This window comes from Onychomys torridus, chromosome 3, assembly GCF_903995425.1.
Source record: "Onychomys torridus chromosome 3, mOncTor1.1, whole genome shotgun sequence".
Classification (NCBI taxonomy): Eukaryota; Metazoa; Chordata; class Mammalia; order Rodentia; family Cricetidae; genus Onychomys; species Onychomys torridus.
In genome coordinates, this window is record NC_050445.1 from 38,794,307 (window position 1) to 38,817,831 (window position 23,525).

Here is a 23,525-nt window from a genome sequence, read left to right on the forward strand (position 1 = left end):
CAATCTCACTATTCATAGTGACCAAAGAACACAAAGCAAAAAATGGAACAAAACTAAAAAGTTTAAATGCCCAATAATAGAAAACCAATTAAATAAAAATCATTGCCTAGAATATAAATGTATTCATGCAAGTGAATATTTAATCTCACGAGAAAACATCTATTTTATATAATTCAGACTGAGCATTCCTTACCCAAAATGACTGGGACAGAGTATCTCTGATTTTGGAGTCTTTTAGATTTTTGGACTTTGGTGACTAAGAATCTCTAATACAGAAATAAAAAACCCAAAAGGTCCCCAAATCCATATGCTCTAAAATGCAAAATGTAAGTGCTCCAAAGTTTCAGATTTCAGAGCTAATGGATTTTCAAAGTAAAAATACTCAACCATACTTTAGTATACTAAAGAGTAAAAAGAGGACGTTAAATACTAGACTGAAAAGATAAGCAGAAAAGAAAGATCTGAAGTCTCATATCTAAAGAATGGGTAGTAATCTTTGCATGGAGGGATTAGGGTAATTTACTTTTGTTTCTGTGGATATTTAGAAAATATTCTAACTACAAACTTTGGGCATTTTTGCAACAAGAACAAAACACCTACTTATTTTCACATTTTCAAATGTGAAAATTTTTAATTAATTGAGCTGAAATAAATTCACCTATGCTAATCAAATGTTACTATTAAAATTATTTCATTTATTCAATAATAAAATAAATTTGAGAATCATTCCCCATCAATGGAATTATCAAAAATGTAAAGCCAGTTTTAAAGACTCAGCTCTCACAGCAAAACCATAACTACCAACACAAAATACCCCCCCTGTTCTAACTTTAGAGCAAATCTATCTGCAGGCACAGAACAGTCACACTGCATACTGAAGCAGCTAAAGGAGCTTGTCAGAGAAGTCAGAGCCCAGGATCAGAGTCCTCCTCTGACCTGAGCAAGGCAACCTCTAAAATCTCAGGTTCCCTAGCTGTAAAATATGTATCACATTCATCTTGGTGCTTGGGCAAAAACTAAGTCTAGGAATCTAACTGCTTGATAGAGAACGGAAGACACTCAGTAAGTGCTTATTATTGGCAGTCAGTGTATAGTGAGTTTAAGTAAGAGCTTCCCAAGCCTCTGGAAAGTTGTATGAAGTTGTATGGTGGGGACAAGTATCTTTTTTTTTTTTGCACTGAGGATCGAACCCAGGGCCTTGCGCTTGCTAGGCAAGTGCTCTACCACTGAGCTAAATCCCCAACCCAACAAGTTATCTTTTATATTGATCTCAGCTTCCTCATCTGCAGAACATAGGAAACTTATTGCAGGTTTGAGCTTGAAATTTAAAAAAACTATATGAAAAAAGCATCTTGGAGACAGTGAATAATTAACTATAGCCAACATCATCACAACCTACAACAATAAACACCCAAGAGTAGGGATCATTTTAAAATGTTTTTACATGTTAGCATGTTCAAGTCTATCAATGATCACTTACACATACCTCCCTTAATTCCTAAATCAGGTATAAATTTCAGAAAAAAAAGTAAAATACAGGTAAATGAATTTAAGCACACTAAAAAATAAAAGGCCACTGTTAGTTTAAAGGTGTTATCTTTAACTAGACTTATTTTAACATTTAGAAATGGTTTTCTAGAAAGAACTCTGCAATTGGAATTCTTTTCATGACTTCATGGGGTGGGGTGGGGTGGGGTGGGGCAGTTCTAGGCATATGTGGTATATGTGCATCTATGTGCACAGGTAAGTGCATGTGTGCTACAGAGACCAGGAGTACATATGGTATCCTACTCTATCACTCTCCTCCTTGTCCTTTAAGTCAGGGTCTCTCACCAAACCTAGAAGTAGGTTGGTACCCAGTTAGCCCCAGAGATCTTCCAGTCTCTATCCCACCAAAAAAAAAACAATGGGGTAATAGGTTCGCCATATAAACCTGTCTATGCTAGGATCTGAAGCCAGGTCCTCAAGTTTGCACAGAAAACACTCTGACTGAGTGGTCTCTCTAGCCTTTTACATGTCTTTAATCAACTAAAACACAAAAATGCCCTTAATAGAAGAACTCTTTCCAATCTATGATTGCTCAGACAAACACCTGTATGGAAGCACAAAGAAAAGACACTGGTTGGGATAATGGACTGGAGTCAGATTCTCTGGATTCAAATTCAGGCCTCACCTAAGTAGATGACCTCTCCATGCCTGTTTCCACATCTGGAAAATGGGGATTTGAGGGAGCAGAGAGGGACAACACAGGTCTCATATAGCCCAAGCTAACCTTAACTTTACTCTGAAGCTGAGGATGACTGTAAATTTCTGATTCTCCTGCTTCTGCTTCCTAAGAGCTTGCATTACAGCCATCTCCTACCAAGCCCAGCTTTTTGAAATTATTTAAAAGACTGTTAAGGATTAAATGAGCTAAAACACTTTATTCATAATAAAGACTGGCAAATGAAAGGTATAAGTACTCACCATTTTTTTGTAATTACTACCACTACCCCAAAATGCCTAGATTTCTGTCAATAAATATTTGCTGTTTTGTAAACAATTTCAACAAATGGCTGGCTAGACCTTAAAAAAAAAAATCACACCTGCTTAAGCCATGACATAATGCCTTTTACTATCTTACCCCATTAGAGGTAATTTTAGATAAGGAAAAAGAAAGTCAATCCCTTTCTTAAGCTTCCTGTAATACAAAGTTATAACATCCATACTTGCTAGCATAAATTCAGAACCAAGAATCTTACAATTAAGGCAGACACACACCAACTTGCCTGACAAAATTTTCAAACTCAAGCCCCCTAACACACAACTACTCTCCTTCAAAGGAAAACTTTCAGATGACTGAATTCTACAGTGCTTTAAAATAAAAACTATACTATATTTCTAAAATGCCATTGGGATTAAACAAGATACACTAGATGAGAGTACAAGTTATATATGTATATTACATACTATTTCCTCAATGGCCTTAAGAAACCTATAGCAAAGGCTTTTCTCCCTCTTCTATTTTAACTGCAACAGCAGGTTCTGTCCACTCCAAATCCGAGTCTCATTAAAGCCACTATCCCACCAGATCAACTCTGTTCAGAAATGCTTTCTTCCTTAACGTGCCCATTCAACAGGTAATTCTGATGGGATTTGGAGTATCCAAATCTTGTGCCTTACACAACAAGTTTAAAGGAATGGCAGACAACCTAATCAGTAAGTCAAGATCAGAGTAAGAAAAAAGTCATTGGAGGCAGGGAAACACCACCAACTCTAACCTAGACACAGAAAGTATTAAACAGCTTCGGAGTCACAGACAGTTAGCCAAAACAAAACAAACAAAAAACAAAAAAACAAAAACAGGGGCTCAGGCACCTCCAGCCACAGCTCAACTTCAACTCAAGGTTAGTGTTTATCTAGCTCACCCTCAAATTAAAAAGTTGGGTTCCAACATCAATCGAGGATGTGGCCATGTACCAGCCATCACCGGGCCACAACCGGCCAGATGAGGCCACAGGTCAGCCTGCACTGGGCCACAGCTACAATGTCTCAGTGCCAACCCTTGACCTGGTGAATAGGAGGGCAGGCTGGCAGTCAGGGGAGATTCTTCACTTGGAGAGTCCCCGCCTGACTTGAGAAATTAAATCTGGACCAATGTGAGGAATTTCCAAAATATAAATGGAAAAAGAACCATTGTTCAGTACACTCCCGAGATGTAGTCATTTTATTTGTACAGCCACACAGAACCCCATCAGTTCCTGGTTTTGTTCATAAAGCCCTTTCTGCCGACACGGTGGTTCCCTGGGACGAGCAAGCACCCCTCCAGACCTGCCCTCCTTCCCCATCTTTTTCAGAACTTCCAGCCCCCAATGCGAAGACACCCCTTTGCCAGTCCTCCAAGTTCTTGCCAGGATGCAGATGGACTCCGTAACTTCTCACGCCACGGGTGCCGCGCTAAGCACTTCGGATGCGGGCTCCGGAACTCCGGGGCCGCACGTCCGCGCCGCACTGGAAGGACCCGGCCCCCGACGCCCGGGCCACCTCCGACGGCGGGGGCGGCTCGCCCGCGGCCGGACCCCGAGCCCCACGCTCCACCTCAACTCCCGCGGCGCAGGCCCGCCTCGCCGCCGCCCCGAGCTCGCTCCCGGGCCCTCACCCTGGCCTCGGCCCGCCAGGCCGGAGCTCTCGGCCGCCGCACCGGGCCGCTCGGCTCCGGAGGCCGCGCGTTCCCCTCCCAGGCCCCGCCTGGGCCTCTCGGCTCCGCTCCCCTCCACGGCACGTTCGGCCCGACCGCGCTCCCGCCGAGCAGCGCCGACAGCTCGAGCGCGGGGCCCCGCACTTACTCGGGCAGGTAGGTGGAGGAGAAGGAGCTCCACTTGTGCAGCGCGTAGGGCAGAAGCCGGCACTCGGGCGCCGCAGCAACAGCCCCGCCAGCCGCCATCTTGTCAGCACCGTAGCGGCCGCCGCCGACCGCCGGCCCCGCCAGGAGGAGGGCGGGGACGCGGCCTGCTCTTAAAGGGGCCGCACCGTGAACCCAGCCGCGCTGGGCGGGGACTGGCAGGTTGGCGGCCGCTTCCTCCGGTTTCCCACGCTGTCCTTTCCTAGCTGACCCTCCCGAGAAGGCTTTCCCGTGAGGCTGGAAGAGGAGTGGCACAGAGGACTTGTCTTGCAAGCGCAGGTAAAGACAAAGCCAACAACATATTAGAAAATTAAAAAAAAAAAAAAAATCCTAGTTATAGAACAGGAAGGGAAAATGACATCCGCTTTGGAAAGGGAAAACCTTTTCCGACTTTGGAAACCACTGCCCTAACCTGTTTGTGCATCCTTTTAGGAAAGAGCGGTGAGGAGAATTGAAGTGCAATAATAATGTATGGCCTTTGTCTCTGGACTTGTCCTGAGGTTAAGAATGTCCTTGTCACCGTGTTCCAGGGTCAGGTGGAGGCAAGAAAAGGAAAAGCTAGTGTGTTCAGTCTCTAATGTCCTTCAACCGTAAACATTTCTTATGAGCCCTCTCCTTCTAATAATATTCTTGTGGCATCGGTTTTTTTCAGAAATGACAGTAACCCACATACCAAGGAAAATGTCCTTAGAGTTGGGAAGCTGTGCATTTCAGTTGGTAAATCTGCTTGCTTTTGATTTTAACATAAATCTAGCCCAAACGTTTGGAAAGAAAAAAAAAAAATGCTTAAGAAAAGACCCGTGTCCTCTTCAGAAGGAATAGTGAGTAGTACCCTGCCGCCCTGACCTCCCCGCAACACACACACTGTTCAGAAAACCAGAAGGTTCTTATCATAAAAGGAACACCTAGTCTACATATGTGGCAAAGTTAGATAATGCTCCCATCTAGTACCTATTTTTCAGGGTTATAAATATTTATTTCTTTGCTTAGCCATTGACATAATCAAAAAATTGTGTCGCTCCTTGAATAAGAGGTTAGTTTCCTGAAAGCTTGGCTAGTATCATTATGTCAAGCAGAGGATGAAAAAACTCAAGCAAAGAGCATCTCAATAAATGATCGGGTGAACCAATAGTTATACTCTCTTTGGCAATGGTCATTAACCTGCCCATCAGCTCTCTCCAGTTCTTTGTTGGATTCTTTTCCACTGGGGTAATTTTTGTAGTGGCCTCTAATAGGAAACCATCAGAAATGTCAGCTAGGCCTCAAAATAGAATCAGTCTTTAAGATTCTGTGTGCTTTAAGTGTGTGAGTCTGCTGGGAAAGGGTGGGATCCGGAGAAACGCTCTAAACCAGAAACTTGAGTTAAAGAACTGCCTGAGATTGAGGAAATTAGCTACAGAGAGATTAGCATGGAGGAAAAGGTTGTCTCTGAAAGGGAGGTGAGCTGGGAATTCACTCCAGTTAGTTTGAGGACCCCCAATTTGCTAATGCTTCTTCTTAATACGTCCTTTTTTATTTTTCCAGGCATAGAATTGTACAGTTCCTGATCAAACTTTGTGACTTTGTATCAACCAAGTCTTCTTTTTGAGATTGTAATTTAACTACATTTCTCCCTTCCCTTTCTTCCCTTCAAGCTTCCCATATACCTTCCCCTGCTCTCCTTCAAATTCATGGCCTCTTTTTTCATTAATTGTTATTACATGCATATATGTACTCATATATACATATTTATTCCCAAGTATAACCTGTTGAGTCCATATAATATTACCTGTATGTATGTTTTCGGGGCTGACCATTTCACACTGGACAACCAATGGGTGTTGCCTTCCCTAGGGAGGACCACCTCTCCAGCTTCCAGCTTTCCTCAGCTGCCTGTAGCTCTTCATATAGCTTTGGGGCCCAGTGGGCTTCCTCCCACTTCCACCCCAGGTTTAAAACCAATTCTTCTTGCTGGGCAGTGGATCTCTGTAAATTTGAGGCCAGCCTGGTCTACGAAGCAAGATCCAGAACAAGCACCAAAAACTACACAGAGAAACCTTGTCTTGAAAAACAAAAAACAAGAAAAAAAACAAAACCAATTCTTCTTAAGTGTTAAACTTTCTTCCTTCCTTCCTTTCTTCCTTCCTTCCTTCCTTCCTTCCTTCCTTTCTTTCTTTTTTTAGTGTCGAACTTGCCTGTAACTGTTTTTGGGTAGGGAGGGGAAGTGGTTGTGATTGTTGTTGTTTTCACGACACAATCTACCTACCAAGGCCTGACTGGCTTCCAATCTGCGGAGGACCTCTTGCCTCTCCTTCTCTTGAGTACCGGGATTACTTGCCCGCTCTTCTGTGACTTTCTGTACCCATCCACTAGAAATGGCTTAACAAGGGGCCCTTCATCATCCCTGCAGCATGTGCTCGGGCGCTCTCCTTTTCCTTATCCCCCAAGTCCTCCTCAGCACTCTCTTCTGGCCTCACTGGACAAGCATTCCAAATCCCTACTTATGTGCTGTGCATCCTCTCTATCTCCAAGGCGTAGTCTGTTCCTGGCCCGAAATATCCCTGCACCCATATTTTACCTGGCTAACTCTGTTCTTCAAATTATTTTATCTTGGAAAAATCTTTCCTCACCATCTGTTTTAAGATTACTTGACCGAGTGATGGTGGCACATGCCTTTAATCCCAGCACTTGGGAGACAGGGGTAGGCAGATAGATCTCTGGGAGTTCAAGGCCAGCCTGGCCTACAGAGTGAGTTCCAGGACAGGCTCCAAAGCTACACAGAAAAACCCTGTCTTGGAAAAAAAAAATTACTTGACATTTTCTACATTTCCCTGAGTTCCTCCTCCTTAGCTTAAAAATCATCACGATATGTCTCTGTTTCTTTTGTATTTCTCGGTCCTGTAAAAGGTAACTCCCATTATGGTAGGAGCCATGCATATCCAATTCACAGTGGCAGCTGTGTGTCACAGTCTCCGTGTATACATAGGAGATGCTCACTAAGTGCTTATTGAAGAATGAATAAATAGTGCTAAAAGAGAGTTTCAGGGGTTGGGGATTTAGCTCAGTGGTAGAGCGCTTGCCTAGCAAGCGCAAGGCCCAGGGTTCAATCCTCAGCTCTGGCCAAAAAAAAAAAAAAAAAAGAGTTTCAATTAGAGGCAAATGTACTGCAGAGGAAAAGGAATGTCAAAACACTGGAAATATGCGCCCCTTAGGTATGATAGCCAAGCACAGTACAAAGAACTAGGAGAGCGTGGCTTTCCTAGAACACAAATTTCACAAATGATGAAAAATGTAAAGTATCCTTATGTTAATAGAAATACAAACAGATATATTGATACTCAGCCCAAAATTCATAGAAATGTTCAAATAAAATTGGAAACTCAAGAAATGCAGACTGCAGAAGATTACTAACAGCTAAACTACTAGGGGTCCATCTTTACTTTCTTCTGCCTTTGGGCCATGACTTTAGGTGGTGCACATGTAGAGATGCACATGGAAGGCCTGGGAATTGACAGCGGCCAGCAGTCACCCTGTGCCATTGTCCTTCACAGATGGGGCCTGTTGTGCCATCATGGAGCATGAGGATATTTGGTTTTCAGAGATCAGCAGTGCTATGATTACACACAGCATTAGTTACCCAGTCTTCTTATCCCCCAGAGGGCCCTGTGGTATGCTTCTCAAATACGTCTCACTTGCTAGCCACTCTCTCTCACTGCAAGAAAGACTTATTGAGGGAAGTTATGATGCTCCAGGTTGTCCCAGATGCTAGGGAGACAATGATGCACAGAGGAGCCAGACCAGGCCCCACTTCATGAAGCTAACATTCTCTGTTTGGCCAGCACACATAAGTCATCTAGATCATTTTAGTCTGTGCTAAATGCTAAAAAGAGACTAATCCAGAGTTGTTCTTAGATCGGCCAGGTTCCCTAAGAAGATAATATTTAAGCTAATGTCTGTATAATGAGGAGGTGCCAACCACTATTAAAGGCAGGCTTAAGCCAGGCAGTGGTGGCACACTCCTCTAATCCCGGCACTTGGGAGGCAGAGGCAGGTTGATCTCTGTGTGTTCCAGGATAGCCTGGTCCAGGACAGCCAGAGCTGTTATATACAAAAACCCTGACTCGAAAAACAAAAAACAAACAAACCAGGCAAAGCATGGATCATTCGTTGACTGATGCAATGCTTTATCCAAGGAGATTACCCTGTTCAGTGACCCATGAAGATCCTCTTTTTTTCAAAAGCCCATCCATCCTGTTTGATCATACCACAATTCTTCCCAAATGAGTAGATAATTAGGAATAATTGTAATAAACTATGAAGTATTTTCAAATATCAAAGGTTGCGAAGTAATAGTAATAAAGACCACAAGAGAGACAAAGTGAAACAAACGCAGCTGAGTCTGCTTTCCTGCAAAGGAACTTACCAGTTAGCTGAGGGCAAAAGGCATTTCCTTGTTGTTAAGGAAGGGGGTTCGTAGTTATGCTTGGTAAGTTATACACTGCTGTGACAAAAATACTTGAGACAGGGTAATTTATAAAGAAAAGAAATTTATTTCTTACAGTTTCAGAGGTTGATAGTTCAAGATCACGAGGCCTACAGGTTCGATGTCTACTGAAAGCCTGTCTTTCTGCTTCTAAGATGGCTTATGTCTTCTGGAGGGGAGAAGTGTTCTATCAGAACATAGTAGAAGAGGAGAAAACAAGCAGCCTAGCTAGTTCCCTACAACCTTTTTATGAGAGTACTGATCCCATTTTAAAAGTGATGCCCTCTATGTTTATTGATCTCCTAAAAGCCCCATCTCTTAATTGGGGGTTAAGTTTCAACATGAATGTTGGAGGGGATAGAACATTTAAACTATAGCAAAGGATTAAAACATACTTGAAATAGACTAGAATATACTCAGTGCTCTAAATGGTTGATTGAAATAAGTCCAAGAATATAGCAAGTCTTTCTCTGTACTGCCAGCTCCCAAATAATGACACAGAGACTTCTTATTAATTATGAAAGCAAAGCCTTTAGCTTAGGCTTGTCTCACCTAGCTCTCATAACTTAAATTATCCCATTTATATTAATCTATGTTCTATCACATAACAATACCTCTCTTCCATCTTGAACCTCCTGTTTCCTCTCTGTATCTGGCTGGCAACTCCATCTTCCTTTTTCCTAACATCTTCTCTGTCCCCAGAAATCCCGCTTAACCCTCTTCCTGCCTAGCTATTGGCCATTCAGCTCTTTGTTAAACCAATCACAGTGACACACCTTCATACAGTGTACAAATATCCCACAACACAAGAATTCATCAGTTAAGGAAAACAATCTTGACATAAAGGCCCATGAGGTAGGTTCTTGCTTTAGCTCACCAGGGCCACTCAGAGTCCATGGTCTCTAACAGATTTTGATGATTAGAACAGGTGAAACATGACAAATTATTCAATTTGCTGTCTTCTAAGCAAGCTCTAATATGCATGAAAAATGTCCTTTTACAGTAGTATTCAACAGATGATAACACTAATGCCCAAGTATGTTAGCTGCTATGGCACCTAAGACATTTATACAACTGAGCTATTTGCAGATGTGCATCTAGAACCCCACCCCTGATTTTTCCTATGCATTTCATGAGAAATGTGTTATATATATATATATATATATATATATATATGTGTGTGTGTGTGTATACATGTATGTTTATGTTATTATTCTTCAAATTCTCTATGATAGGCATATGCTAGGCACTCAGTAAACATGTCTCTTGGTTCCTTCTGAATTTCTTCTTGACAATATATAATTATGTTTCCACAAAATTCAAAACTGGACAGAATGAAAAGGAATAGGGTTGTCAGCACAAATTTTGGTATGATAGTTTAGTGTTGTCAACTTGGCAGGATCCAGCGTCACCTAGGAGACAAGCCTCCAGGTGCACCTGTGAGCTATAATCTAGGTTAAGGTGAGCTTCTGAGAATGTCTGTGAGAAATTATTTTGATTAGGTTGATTGATGTGGGCAGACTGTTCCCTAGGTGGGGGATTCTAAACTATATACAATGAATAAAGCAGGTGGAGGGCTGGTATTCCTAGTTCTCTGCTTTCTGACTGTGGATATAATGTGACCAGCTACCTCAAGATCATGCTGCCCTATGTACTGTGAGCTAAAATAAGCCCTTTCTCCCCTGAGTTGCTTTTGTCAGGATATTTTAATCATAGCAATAGGAAAAGAAACTAAGATAGAAAATTGGTGCCAACCTGACCGCATGGCTCTTAGGCCTTTGGAATTGGCTTATGGGAGGAATGTGGAAGAGTTTGGCACTTGGGACTAGAAAAGCCCTGGAAGGCTGGAAACAGAGCTTACTGGGTTGTTCTGATGGGGGCTTTAAAATACAAGAGTGCTGAAAAAATGCAGACAGTGGAGGCCCAGCTCATGAGTTAGCAGAGGGAAACAAAGATTCTACCAGGAACTGGGCTAAGGACCATTCATGTGATATTTTGGCTAAGAATCTGGCTCATATCCTGAGAACTTGAATGAAGTTGAATTTAAAGCTAATAGGCTAATTTGTTTAGCAGAGGAAACTTTAAGTGAGGAGAGAATTCAGGCTAGTGATGAGGGAACAACTGTAATTATTAAGTAGAGCAGCACCACTGAAGAGATGCCTCCTGTACTGCACTGGGAGAATGGGAAAGGTACCCTGAGAACAAGATCCCACCCACCAGAGGCTCCACACCACGAGGGTCTCACCAAGGTCAGCCTAGAAAGCATATGGACGTTGCTATGGCTATGGTACAAGGGGGCCCGGCTGCATCAGGAGTTGGCAACAGAGTCTGGCAACATCACCTATGCTGCCACGGCACTGGTTTTGAAGTCATTAAAAATGAAAACTTAGACACAGTCATGGAGTCCTGATCTATGATATCAAAGAGCCACTGAGGCCAGGAAATGTATGGCAGAGTCAGAGTTCCTACAAGGAGCCCCCGAGAGGCCGGTGCATGAAGCTGTAAAGGTGACACCCAGCTTGCTGTGGTTAGGACCATGGGCATCAGAGATGCTAGGACCATGGGGTGTCTGCCAAAGAGAACTGACAGCATGGGTAAAAGGAGGGTATGTGTGTCACAGGCAGCAGAGCTGGAGTTGGGCCATGCAAGCCATTTGGAGCCCAGCTGATTATATTACAAGCCTCTGATGCTACACAACGGGGATTTGGGGCTTGCCCTACTAGATTTGGGTCTCACTTTGATCCAATCATTCCTATGCCCCTATTCTTCTTTTTTTGAAAATGTTTATGTGCCATTTTATGTTGAAAGCATGTAACTTGTTTTTTTTATTTTATAGGAACCCACAGTTAAGAGACTTTGTAACTGTTATTGGCTATGGTAGTGGTTCTCAACCTGGGAGTCACAACCCCTTTAGGGTCACAGGGTCACATATCAGATATCCTGCATATCAGTTATTTTCATTATGATTCATAACAGTAGCAAAATTTCAATTATGAAATAACAATGAAGATAATTTTGTGGTTGGGGGTCACCACAACATGAGGAGCTGTATTAAAGGGTCTCAGCATTAGGAAGGTTGAGAACCACTGGGGCTATGGGGACTTTTGATGTTGAAATGCATGCACTTTGCTTTATAAGATGATCATAAGCCTATGGGGACAAGAGTTTGGGCCCTCAGGAACAGGAATTACAGATGATTATGAGCCACTGTGTAGATTCTGGGAACTGAACCTGGATTCTCTGCAAGAGTAACAAGTGTTTTTAGCTGATGAGCCATCTCTCCAGCTGCAGAAGACCCTTTTTCAACTGTAAGGGAGACCATTACCTGGGTAGGTTCTGAATTGGATGGAGTGAGCTGGGCACTAATGTTCATCTTCCTTTGCTTTCTGACTCTGGGTCTAGTGTGTCCAGCTGCCTCAATTTCTCTGCCAGGATGGACTGCACCCTTGCACTGTGAGCTGAAATAAGCCCTTTCCCCCTTGGGTTGCTTTTGTTAGGGTTTGGGGTTTTGTTGTTGTTTGGTTTTGTTTGTTTGTTTGTCCGTTTGCTTTATCACAACAACAGGAAAAGAACCTAAGATATGAAGACGGTCCCCAGAGAGATTGGAAGCATGAACTCACCGCACTGAACATGTCTTGAATACTGGGAGTTTCCATTACCATCTCAACTCTCAGCAAGTACACTGAGATGCTCGGACGCCAAGAATCACCAAACTTGTCTGGCCCCTCTCTGTTGTAAAATCCCATGTGTGTGCCTTCCAGCCATCACTCCAGGACTCAGGATTCAGAGAGCTAAGCAGAGGGATCTTTGATGTATTCCTAAAACTAACAGCTATGGTTCCAGGCTATAGTGGCACATGCCTTTAATCCCAGCACTCCTGAGGCAGAGGCAGGTGTTCAAGGCCAGCCTGGTCGACAATGTGAGTTCCAGGACAGCCAAAGCTGTTACCCAGAGAAACCCTGTCTTGAACCGCCACCCCCCAATAAACAAGCAAACAAAAAAATCTAACAGTTATGAAGTTTTATTTTTTTCCAGAGCAGAGGGTAGAATTCTGGGCCTCAGGCATACTAGACAAGGCCTTTCTACCACAGCTGTGTCCCCTGCCCTGAAATCATTTCTTTAAGCAAACTGCTGTCAAAAAAAGAACAAAAGAAATGCAAAAAAGACGGATGTGATTTTCTTGTTGTTAAGTAAGTGGGTAATTAGTTTTGGGCTATTTGTTTGTTTCTTCAGTCAAAAATATTTCAGCCCTTTGCCCACCCAGCAGGACCTTTGGCCAAGTCACTGGTGAACCTAGACTTGGGCTTCAGGTGTGACATTCAGGTCTGTCTTCTCCCAGGAGGTGGCAGCAGCAGCAACCGCTGCCTCAGTGTCAGCTGCTGGGGTACTAGGGCAGAATGCATCTGCTTTCCCATTGGCATTCCAACCTAGACATTCCTGGGTCCAGAGACCACTTTATCCCTTCCTTGGTTTGCTGAGTTTGTTTGGAGCCAGGCACGGGGAGTGTAGGAGCTAGCACAGAGTCCCCTTTATAAGTGCCTAGCTTTTTCTGTAAACATTTTGGTCTAGGCTGTGACCTTGAAGCGTGTGTGAAGGAGGCTGAGAAAGTCTCCAGCCAAAAGGAAAGAGCTTCAGAAAGAAACAACCAGTAACTGAAACTCACAGCCCCACAAGCATAAATCTAGAGGGCACCACGCAAAGAATATAGATTCTTAACCTGGGCTCTCAGCCACCAGCCTACTTACTGACCTTGTCCTTGAACCTGCCAGAGCTGCAATTCTTATCAACCTTTTGTGGACTAAGGTGGTCTTCCAGCATCTACTGATTTTTAATTTGTAGGGGGGTGGGCGTGCACAAGTGTGCACGTGTCTACGAAAGCCAGAGGTCAACCTCACAAGTCGTTCACTTTGTCTTTTTGAGCAGGTTCTCTCACTGTCCTGGAGCTCACCAAGGAGATTAGGCTAGCAGGCCAGCAACCCATAGGGACCTACCTGTTCCCACCACTCCAGTGCTGGGATTAAAAGAGCACACAACCACTCCAGACTCTTTTACATGGCCACTGGAGATTGAATTCAGTTCCTCATGCTTGAGCAACAAGCACTTTACCCAACTAAGCTATATCCTCAGTCCTAATTTTTAAATTTCACTTTTATTATTTGGATTAAGTAGGACTGCCCTTCACCCTTGCAGAATTTAAACAAATCTTAGACACAACAAAGCGCTACTTGGTTCCAAGTTAATCCCAGCTGAGCACATATCCTGGTCTGGCAGACACTGCCAGCTGCATAGGAGGTGGGCAGAAGTCCCAGGAAATGTCTGGATACCACACAGCTATGGATGAACTGTCAACTGCTGGAGATTGCTTTGCAAATTACCACATCCAAATGAAGCCGACAAAACAGTATTTCAAAAAAGCAATTAACACTGATTCCTAGTGTATTTGGAACCAAAAGGCCTTGGGGGCTGGAGGCAGGGTGAATTGGCTCAGAAAAATCGTATCCCAACCTTCCTGGTTGAAACGTCCAAGGTTAAGGAGCTTTGAAGTCAGACTCGTTCTGTTTCCTCCCCACTCCCCCATAGCACAGGCTTTGTGAAAACCAAGCATAACTAGTGCCTCTCATTTCCTGTTTCATCTAGTTGGCTCTAATTCCCTTGTTTTGCTAATTAAACGTCCATCCAGTCATTGAAGTAAGGATTTACCCGTCCTCTCCCATGTACCAGGGACAGAGAGTACACCCGATTTATATAAGAGTCTGTTCAGAAATGGTTGATATTAGGAAAAAAAATCAGTATTAGTGGTAGTGTTGGTGATGGCAATAGTCTTGTTTGTGTAAGGCCACAGACCAAATGTCATATTTCCTAATGATGGGTATCGATAAAGTAGAATCATCTAGAAGCCAGGCCGTAGTTCCATAGAAATTGGCCATGAGTCTGTCCAGACAACTCTTCCTCTTTCCTACAAAAGGCGCCATATTAAAATCTCTTTTGGATTAAGAACATTGGCTCCAGAAAGCCAGTGTCAGTGTCAGAGTGTTTGTGTGTTTGTGTGTGTGTGTGTGTCAGTGTGTGTGTGTGTGTGTGTGTGTATGTGTATGTCTGTGTGTGTGTCAGTGTGTGTGTGTGTGTGTGTGTATGTGTGTGTATGTGTGTGTGTCTGTGTGTGTCAGTGTGTGTGTGTGTGTGTGTCAGTATGTGTATGTGTGTGTGTCAAGGTGTGTGTGTGTGTCAGTGTGTGTGTATATATGTATGTGTGTGTATATATGTATGTGTGTGTGTGTGTATGTGTGTGTCAGTGTGTGTGTGTGTGTCAGTGTGTGTGTATATATGTATGTGTGTATGTGTGTGTCAGTGTGTGTGTGTCAGTGTGTGTGTATGTGTGTGTATCTGTGTGTGTCAGTGTGTGTGTGTATGTATGTGTGTGTATCTGTGTGTGTCAGTGTGTGTGTGTATGTGTGTGTCAGTGTGTGTGTGTCAGTGTGTGTATGTATGTGTGTATGTGTGTGTATCTGTGTGTGTCAGTGTGTGTGTATGTGTGTGTATGTGTGTGTGTATGTGTGTGTATCTGTATGTGTCAGTGTGTGTGTGTATGTGTGTGTGTATATATGTGTGTATGTGTGTGTGTATGTGTGTCAGTGTGTGTGTATATGTGTATGTGTGTGTATGTGTGTGTATATGTATGTGTGTGTATGTGTGTGTCAGTGTGTGTGTGTATGTGTGTGTATGTGTGTGTATGTGTGTGTGTCAGTGTGTGTGTGTATGTGTGTGTCAGTGTGTGTGTATATGTGTGTGTGTGCACGCGCGCGCGCGAGCGTGCACATGTGTGTATACATGAACAGTAAACTGCAGAGTGACCATGAGGAAACCTGGCAGTACAAAATAATTGTAGACAGCTCCACATTCGAGAGGAGAACCCAGAGGGCAACTCAGAGAACAAGGGGACACAGGGACGTCCAGGAGAGTGGCACACAGCGAACAAAGGGGAAGTAGTCCATGTCTCCTGGTTCTAGCAGATCCCAGATCAGTCTGAGCCGAGTTGGCAATCGACGTCAAAAAGATACGAGGTGTCCTGGGAATCAAGTGAAATCATCTCATGCCCTAGGGTGACTTGTGAGAGTTTGTTCTTTCCTTCTGTCTTGTGGGTCCTGAGAATTGAACTCAGGTCATCAAGCTTGGCAGCAAGAACCTTTACCCATGAGTCCTCTTGCCCACCCTCAAATGCAAATTTTTGTAGAAGACTTTATTGTGTTGTTAGTTTTTTTAAATTACTTATTTTGTGGGTCCATGTGGTGTATGTGAGTGCTGGGGGCTGGGCTTGGCAGTAAGTTCCTTTACCTGCTGAGCCATCTTGCTGGTCCCTGAAAAGTGTGATTTATGTTCTTGTATATTTATAAATAATGCTCTAATAACCTCTTGTCCCCAGCGCCACAGCCAACTTAAAGTGTCGCCATATACTAAATATACAGGATAAAGGTTCAGAACCTCTGACCTCTGGCTTCATTTGATCCAACTTGACTTGGGATGTACTGATTCCGAAGACATATCCTTTCTCTGTGTATCCTTTTATTATTACTATTTACATAGAGTCTTCCTGTGTAGTTTTGGGTGGTCTGGTACTTACTGCTCTGGCCAGACAGGCTGGCCTTGCATTCACAGATCTGCCTGCCTCTGCCTTCAGAGTGCTGAGATTAAAGTTTGTGCCCCCACGCCTCACCCATCTGTTTCTTTTACCATTGCTGTGGTAAAATATTCTGGCCAAAGCAACTTGAGGAAGAAAGGGTTTATTTCAGCTCACAGTAGAAGGGGGCAGCAGCGGAAAGCAGCTGATCACGTGACATCTCCAATCAGGAGAGATCCGTGAGGGCCTGACTGCCAGTACTCATCTCCCTAAGGCCAGGATTCAGTTAGGGATGGTACCACTCGTAGTGAAGGGTCATCCCACAGAGTGACAGTCCCTGCCAGACATGCTCAGAGGCCCATCTCCCAGGTGACTAGCCTTTTCTCAAGTTAATGACACTAACCATCACATGCTTTAAAAAAAAAAAAAAAAATCAATCTAAGTCTTTTGAGAGGGAGGGGGTTTGAGACAGGGTTTCTCTGTGAAGCCCTGGCTGTCCTGAACTCACTTTGGAGACCAGGCTGGCCTTGAACTCACAGAGATCCTCCTACCTCTGCCTCCAGAGTGCTGGAATTAAAGGTGTACACAACCACTTAATAAAAAAAAAATCTAATTGAGACCCTGGGCTTCTCCTTTTCAGCTTGTTTGTCTAATTTTCCCTATTTGCTGATTGATGTATTTCCTTACGTTCTTTCTGATTGTGTCTCACTATGTCGCCCAGAAAGGCCTGGAACTCAAGTCCCTCTTGCCTTAGCTTTCCAAGCTCTAGGATAGGCATGCCCCTCCAGGCCTGGCCTCATTTCCCTCTGTGTGTGCAAGCCGGAAAGGGGACAGAGACAGAGAGAGACAAAGGGAGCACCTGTGTAGGCCAGGCTAGCTTCCAGCTGCCCATCTTCAGTCCCCCTGTGCCTTTCTTCTTTGCCCATTATCCCCCTCCCTGCCTTCTCTCTTCCTGTCTGCTTCTGGCTTTACCTTCCGCCCATCACCGCCGTTCTGTCTTAGCTTCTCTTAGCCTGTGTGTGTCTGTCCCTCATACCGGCTGGTCCTCCAGCCTTTCTGTAGCTCCTCCTCCTCTTCTGTTCTTTTCGCTGCCCCACAGTACAGAAATCTTTGTTCTCTTTCATCTGTTTCCCTTGAAGCTCCTTCATCAGAAAGTATGGTGGGGTGGGGCAGGAGGGAGCACTGTCAGACATTCATAATTTTATTATTCAACAAGATACTTTATTTTTAAGAACAGGTAAGTACTAAAAATAGATTTTTCTCCCCAAAGACTCCCAAAGGGAGGGGGAAAAAAAACCTTGCTTATAGTTAGCTTGTTCCTTAAATCCTAACTGTAATAATTATTATTTTAGTGATTTCCTGGATTGGCTACAGATGACTTTGTTCATGTAGCTCATTGACCCTTACTTGGAAAGTCCTTCTCAGTTCTTCATAATCCGAGACAGCAGCTGACATCCATGTAAAAAGAAAAGCTAAAAACAGTTGAGTGTGTACGCCCTGAATTGCATATTCAGTTGCAAAATCATCATTATTATTGTAATTACAGAGGGGAGGCATTTCAATAATTGTTCAAAGTGTCTTCTTGAGGAAATAAGTAAATCAGGGCCAGCTGTCACAAGCCAATCTGCAATAATGATCCCCGTATGTGCGTCTTCGGGATTCATAACAATCTACAATAACAAATTTGTGCATTCGTCTACTGGCCCTGAACAGCCTAAAAAAATAACAAACCTATGATCTGCTCTGATGCCTCGCTTGATAGTTCACTTGTATTTTAAACAGCATCCTCAAATAACCTTCGAGTCATAAACTGCCAAACAAAAATTGCATCACCAATTTAATAACAAACAACGGTGGGTAGCCTGGCGTCCGTCCACCTGTGACAGGATGGCCACAAACGGAGCTTTCGGAGCCAAGGGGAAGCTAGGTAGACAGATCTGCGGACAACTGAAGCTGTTCAGAAAGAAACATCCACCAAGACAGACGTGCTTCATTGGCTTGGAAATTACCAACAGGAACTGCGAAGGCATGTTTTCAGCTTCCTCGTGAAATCAGCCCGAAGTATTTCAGATTTTGCCCCTCCCAAGACACAGCTGTGAAATGACTAATAGAAATTAAGTGGAACTAAATGTGCCACTTCACTGAGAGCAGAAACCATCTCCCAATAGAGGCCAATCTCACGGATTAATACCTATAAGAGATGGTGCAGAGAGAGTGCTGAACTGGGCCACTCTATAGGCAGAAAGAAAGGTTTATTGAGGGATCAAACTGCCAAGGCAGAAAAGCAAAATGGTGGGAAAGCAAGCAGATTTTATATGATATTCAGCAGAATGGGGATCTGAGCTGGCACAGGCTGTTGGGATTGACCCCGAACTAGATGCCCACGCCTGAAGTAGCTGACCTTTGGGAGAACATTAAGAGGCAAGGTTCGTGGCAAACAAACCTCCCTAAGAGATCTGCTTTTCTAGTGGACACAAACCTTTGGGCTTGCTCACAGTCCTTCAGTTTACCCAGGTAAAGTCCTCCTCTTTAGGACAATGTCACCAGCACTACCATTTTAGAGGAAGGGGGCTTTGAACCTGACAATTCCCCGGGGGCTTTGAAGAGGACCAGCCAAGCATAAGCATGGTACATTTACAAAGAGAGAGAATCATCCAATCGCCTCCTCAAAATTTCCTCATATCTCGGTAGCTTTGAATTATGGTGATAGCTCTAATTTCATATTCCTGAAGAACCTCCAGAGGCAGAGAAAGAAAGAGGAGAAAGAAAATTTCTTATCACATTGCTTTTCTCTCGCTGGGCCACTTAGGCTTTCCGAATCCAAGTCTTGCTGGAGGCTGGGCCTGAGCCAGGCAAGAAGGGTGAATGACCTCAAGCTGCTTCAGGAACTTGCCGGCTGCTCTGCTACAGCCTTCTTAGATGCTAAGAATCATCTTCCTCCTCACAGTTGCTCAGTATATTTCCATATTTGCACTCCCAGCTAAAAGCAATTTAGCCAGCATGCAGCCTTATCTTGCTCCGATAGTTCAAACATTTCCCACAACAGCATCAGAAGGGGCAGTGACGGACATTTTGAAAGTTGTTTTGAGGTATAATTTGCACATTGTTAATTGTAAAAGTAAGACAATGATGAAAAGAAATGGAAGCTCCAAAATGGTTTTGTATAGAAAGAAAAAAATGCCCTTCTTGCCTTTATCACTAGTTTTAAAACACTGAGGATTATTTCTTGGCCTGTATTTTCCATATAAGGACATCAAATACACACAGTGTTTCTATGCAGAGTAGATTATGTAAATATACAGTATCGTGTGTGCTGTATCTAATAATAAGTCAGCAAAATTTCATGTCAGCACATGGAGATCTTTTAGCCACTACATGTGCCATAAAGCCAACCATTGCCTAATTAATGGACATTTAAATCCTTTCCACTTTATACTGTTATTAGATATAATGCTTCCATGAATAACCTTACATTCATGTCTTTAGGAACCTCTGTTGTGACTTTATCCATAGAATAAATTACTTCAAAGAAGTTGCTGGATCATAATATATGAACATTTAAGATGAGGAAGCAGAGCTGTCAGTCAGTGACAACACTTCCTTGCCCGGCATGTGCAAGGTTCTAGGTTCAAACCCAGCAACACACACACACACACACACACACACACACACACACCCACACACACACAATTAAACACTTCCAAACTCTAACCTCCCCTCATGGGTCCAGATTCAGTTTCCATCAACAGCGTACATTTACTATATCTCTGCTAAACACCAAATTTTATTGAACTTTAAACATCCGTCACTCATCGAAGCATGGGCATGTTGTCATGGTTTGCATTTTTTGAAGCTGACATGTTTTTCTCAAGTAATTTTGACCATTCCTACTTTTCATTTGTTTGGTGGTTGCTGTTGTTTTGTGAGACAGGTTCTCATTATGTAGCCCTGGCTAGCCCGGAACTCACAGAGCTCTACAGCCTGCCTCTGCCTCCCTGGAGTACAGGGTTGAAGGTAAGATCCACCACATCCACCACCACTCTTATTTTTAGTATGCGAAGTATTTGTTCACATTCTTTGCCCATTTTCTGTTCATTTTGTTGCTTGATAACATTATAAAATTAAGATCTCCTTGCATAATGCATAATCACTTTTTCTGTCGGGTTGCCAATAATTTCTCCTCTGTCCATTTGTCTTGGGCTCTGTTTACAGGGTCTCTCTGCGGCTGCTCTTATCATTATATTCATTTTCACCACATAAAAGTTTTAAATGCGTTACATAAATTCATTTATCAGCATTTTTCCTTTCTGGCTTCTTAATTTGCATGTGTTTTAAATGTTAGTTGTCTTGTAGTTGGGTCTCTTCACAGTATACTTGGATTTGAATTCTACTGTGTCACACAGTTCAAAGTAAGAAATTATTCTGGGTATGCGGCATATGTCAGTAATTCCAGAATCTAGGAGGCTAAGGCAGGAGAGCTGCTGTGAATTCAAGGTTATTGTGGCCACATAACAGGACCCTGTCTCAATAAATACGGGGCTGGGGCAATGGCTCAGGGCCTACCGTAGAAGCATGAGGACTTCAGTTTGGATCCCCAGGAGAGACAGGAAAAAGCTGGGAATGGCTGCATACATTTGTCACCTGAGCATTAGGGGGATGGAGACGGGCATCATAGATCCCTGTAGCTCATAGCCGCCAGTCTAGCCAGTGAGCACCAGGTTCAGTGAGAGACCCTGCCTCAGAAAGGTAAGTGGAAGTCATCAAAGAAGACAGTAGCCTCTGGCCTCCCTGTTCACACATACACACACACACACACACACACACACACACACACACACACACACACGAAATTGGGTTTTATTGTGGAGAGAAAAAATTTACAAAGCCAGTATCATTAAAAGGGACCCCATCCTCCACTGTTCCTTGGATAACTGTCTGGCTAGAGAGTGGTTTATGTCCCATTTAAAGGACCTCTCCCTGCTCCCCCATTTCTCTCTCTTTTATATACACAGGAATGAGGGCCACCTCCTTAGGGAAAGGGGTAATCAGCCTATGTTGGCCCTGGGCATCCTGGATTTTGGTCCTTGTCTACCAGAGGTGCCTGGAAAACCAACATACCTTGCCCAGTGTTAGATTTCAGAGGCAGCGTAGAGGCAGAAAGCAAGAAGAGAGCAGGGTCTGACCTGAGCAGAAGAGACAAGACTGCTTATTATCATACACAATGAGGAGCAGCCTCTCTCCTTAGGAAACGGAGGGGTCTGCAAAGAGAAATAGCTGGCTGGGACTCCTTCACGAGGCTTGGGAATGAGGAAGCAGCTGATGCAGCTGTGCGGACTCCAAGGCACTCTATCACCCAGCACTGAGACTTTGGGTGGGATATCACACAAGGCATAGGAAGCCAGTGACCTCATGGGAAGCTGAGTTTGGGCACGGTTCTCCAGGCCCCTACACTCGGCCCCAGGCCACCCCCTGCCTCAGTGTCGTGCCATACTCATGGTTTGAGCTAGCTCATTGTTCAGGCAACTCCACAGGGGAACTCAGATTCATTTAGGGCAGCATCCGCCTTCTATTGTTACTGGGTTAGTAAGGGGTCATGAGGTAGAAATAACTCCCCCAACCCCAGCTTTTTATTTGGAAGATTCTAAACTCCACAAAGTTTGAAAAAAATATAGTTAATGATCCATATCTTTCAATCTCTGTTCATCTATTGTTTATATTCTTTTCATCCTTGTTTTATCTCTTCCTATGAGTCGACATTTTTATCCATTGAAGCACTTGAAAATAAATTGAATATTGAAAAATTTGACTTAATATATATTATAAATATATGTTAATTATACATTAATATAAAATATGTAAATAATATAAAAATAAAACTTAAAATAATCCAGCATACATCTTCAAAGAATAAGGGCATTCAATATAACTATAATACCATTTCAGACTTGGGAAAATTAACAATGATTTAATAATACCTTTAAGTTCATATTAAAATTTCTACAACATTTTTCCCTTTTCCCACAGATCAATCTTTGTTCCTTTTTCTCTCTTTTCTCTCTTTTTTCTTTCCTTGTCTTGCTAGCTTGCTTTCTCTTTTTGACGAGGTCCTCCGTAGCTCAGGCTGACTGTGAACCCCCTGTGTAGCAAGGATGACCGGGGACTCCTGACCCCCTACTTCCACCCCTTGAGTGCTTTGCAGATGTGCACAACCATCCCCAGTCTGTGTCCTGCTGGGGATGGACGGAAGCCAGGGCTTTGAGCAGGTTAGGCAAGCACTCTACCAAATGAGCTAGATCCCCAACCCCTGACCTAAGATCTTACATTGCATTTGATTCTTTTTCTCTAGTCCGGTGTCCCAAGATGGACTGTTAGCCATATCCACAGATATTTTTTGATTATGGGGTGCTTCTGGTCATGCATTAATTCATTTTCTGTTGCAATAACAAGATACAGGAGGTTGGATACTTTATAATGAAGTTTATTTGATTCATAGTTTTGGAGGCTGAAAGTCCATGGTTAATTAGGCGATCATATCTGTTTGGTCAACTCCTAAGTAAGGGTTTCAATTTGTTTCAAAGTTGGATGTTTAGACATGATTATTCCAACACACCCACCTCTGTAGACTCTATTTCTGTCATCCACTAAGTCAGAGCTCTTGTTTTTCTCCCCAGAGAGGTCTCATGATTGTTCCCCAAGGGAAAAGACTCATTATCATTCCTAAAGTACAGCCACAGTGAATGCTGTCATCTGCTGAGAATTCTGCTTTACATATATTTAATTGTCACAGCATCTCTGTACATAAATAGCATTGCTACATATTATGAAGGAAAAATCGGAGGCTTAGAAGGAGATACTAGAAAAACCATAGCCTTTGGGAATGGAGGGTTTGAAATCTGTACCGTCTATTTGATTCCGGATCTGGGGCTTCTGTTGACTTCATTTACTTATCTGTACCATGCTGAAGATGAGCAACTGGCCTCATAGGTTGAACATAGCTGCTTACCTGGTCTAGAGTAGATGTTATTAGTTCTGTATATATCCTGATGATAGGTTAGGTAGGACTCCTG

At 43.3% G+C, this 23,525-nt stretch overlaps 1 protein-coding gene across 6 annotated transcripts in view; it reads right to left on the reverse strand.

The window, feature by feature from the left end:
• Nucleotides 1-23,525, reverse strand: part of Mkln1 (muskelin 1) — a 315,449-nt gene that overhangs the window by 136,267 nt on the left and 155,657 nt on the right. The window contains exon 1 of one of the 6 annotated variants that reach the window (XM_036182845.1): nucleotides 4,326-4,471. The exons of the other annotated variants lie outside the window; for them this stretch is intronic. Coding sequence (XP_036038738.1) covers nucleotides 4,326-4,423 — 98 coding nt within the window. The 5' untranslated portion in view covers nucleotides 4,424-4,471. Of the gene's footprint in view, nucleotides 1-4,325; nucleotides 4,472-23,525 lie in introns of those variants that run through there. 6 annotated transcript variants of the gene reach the window in all.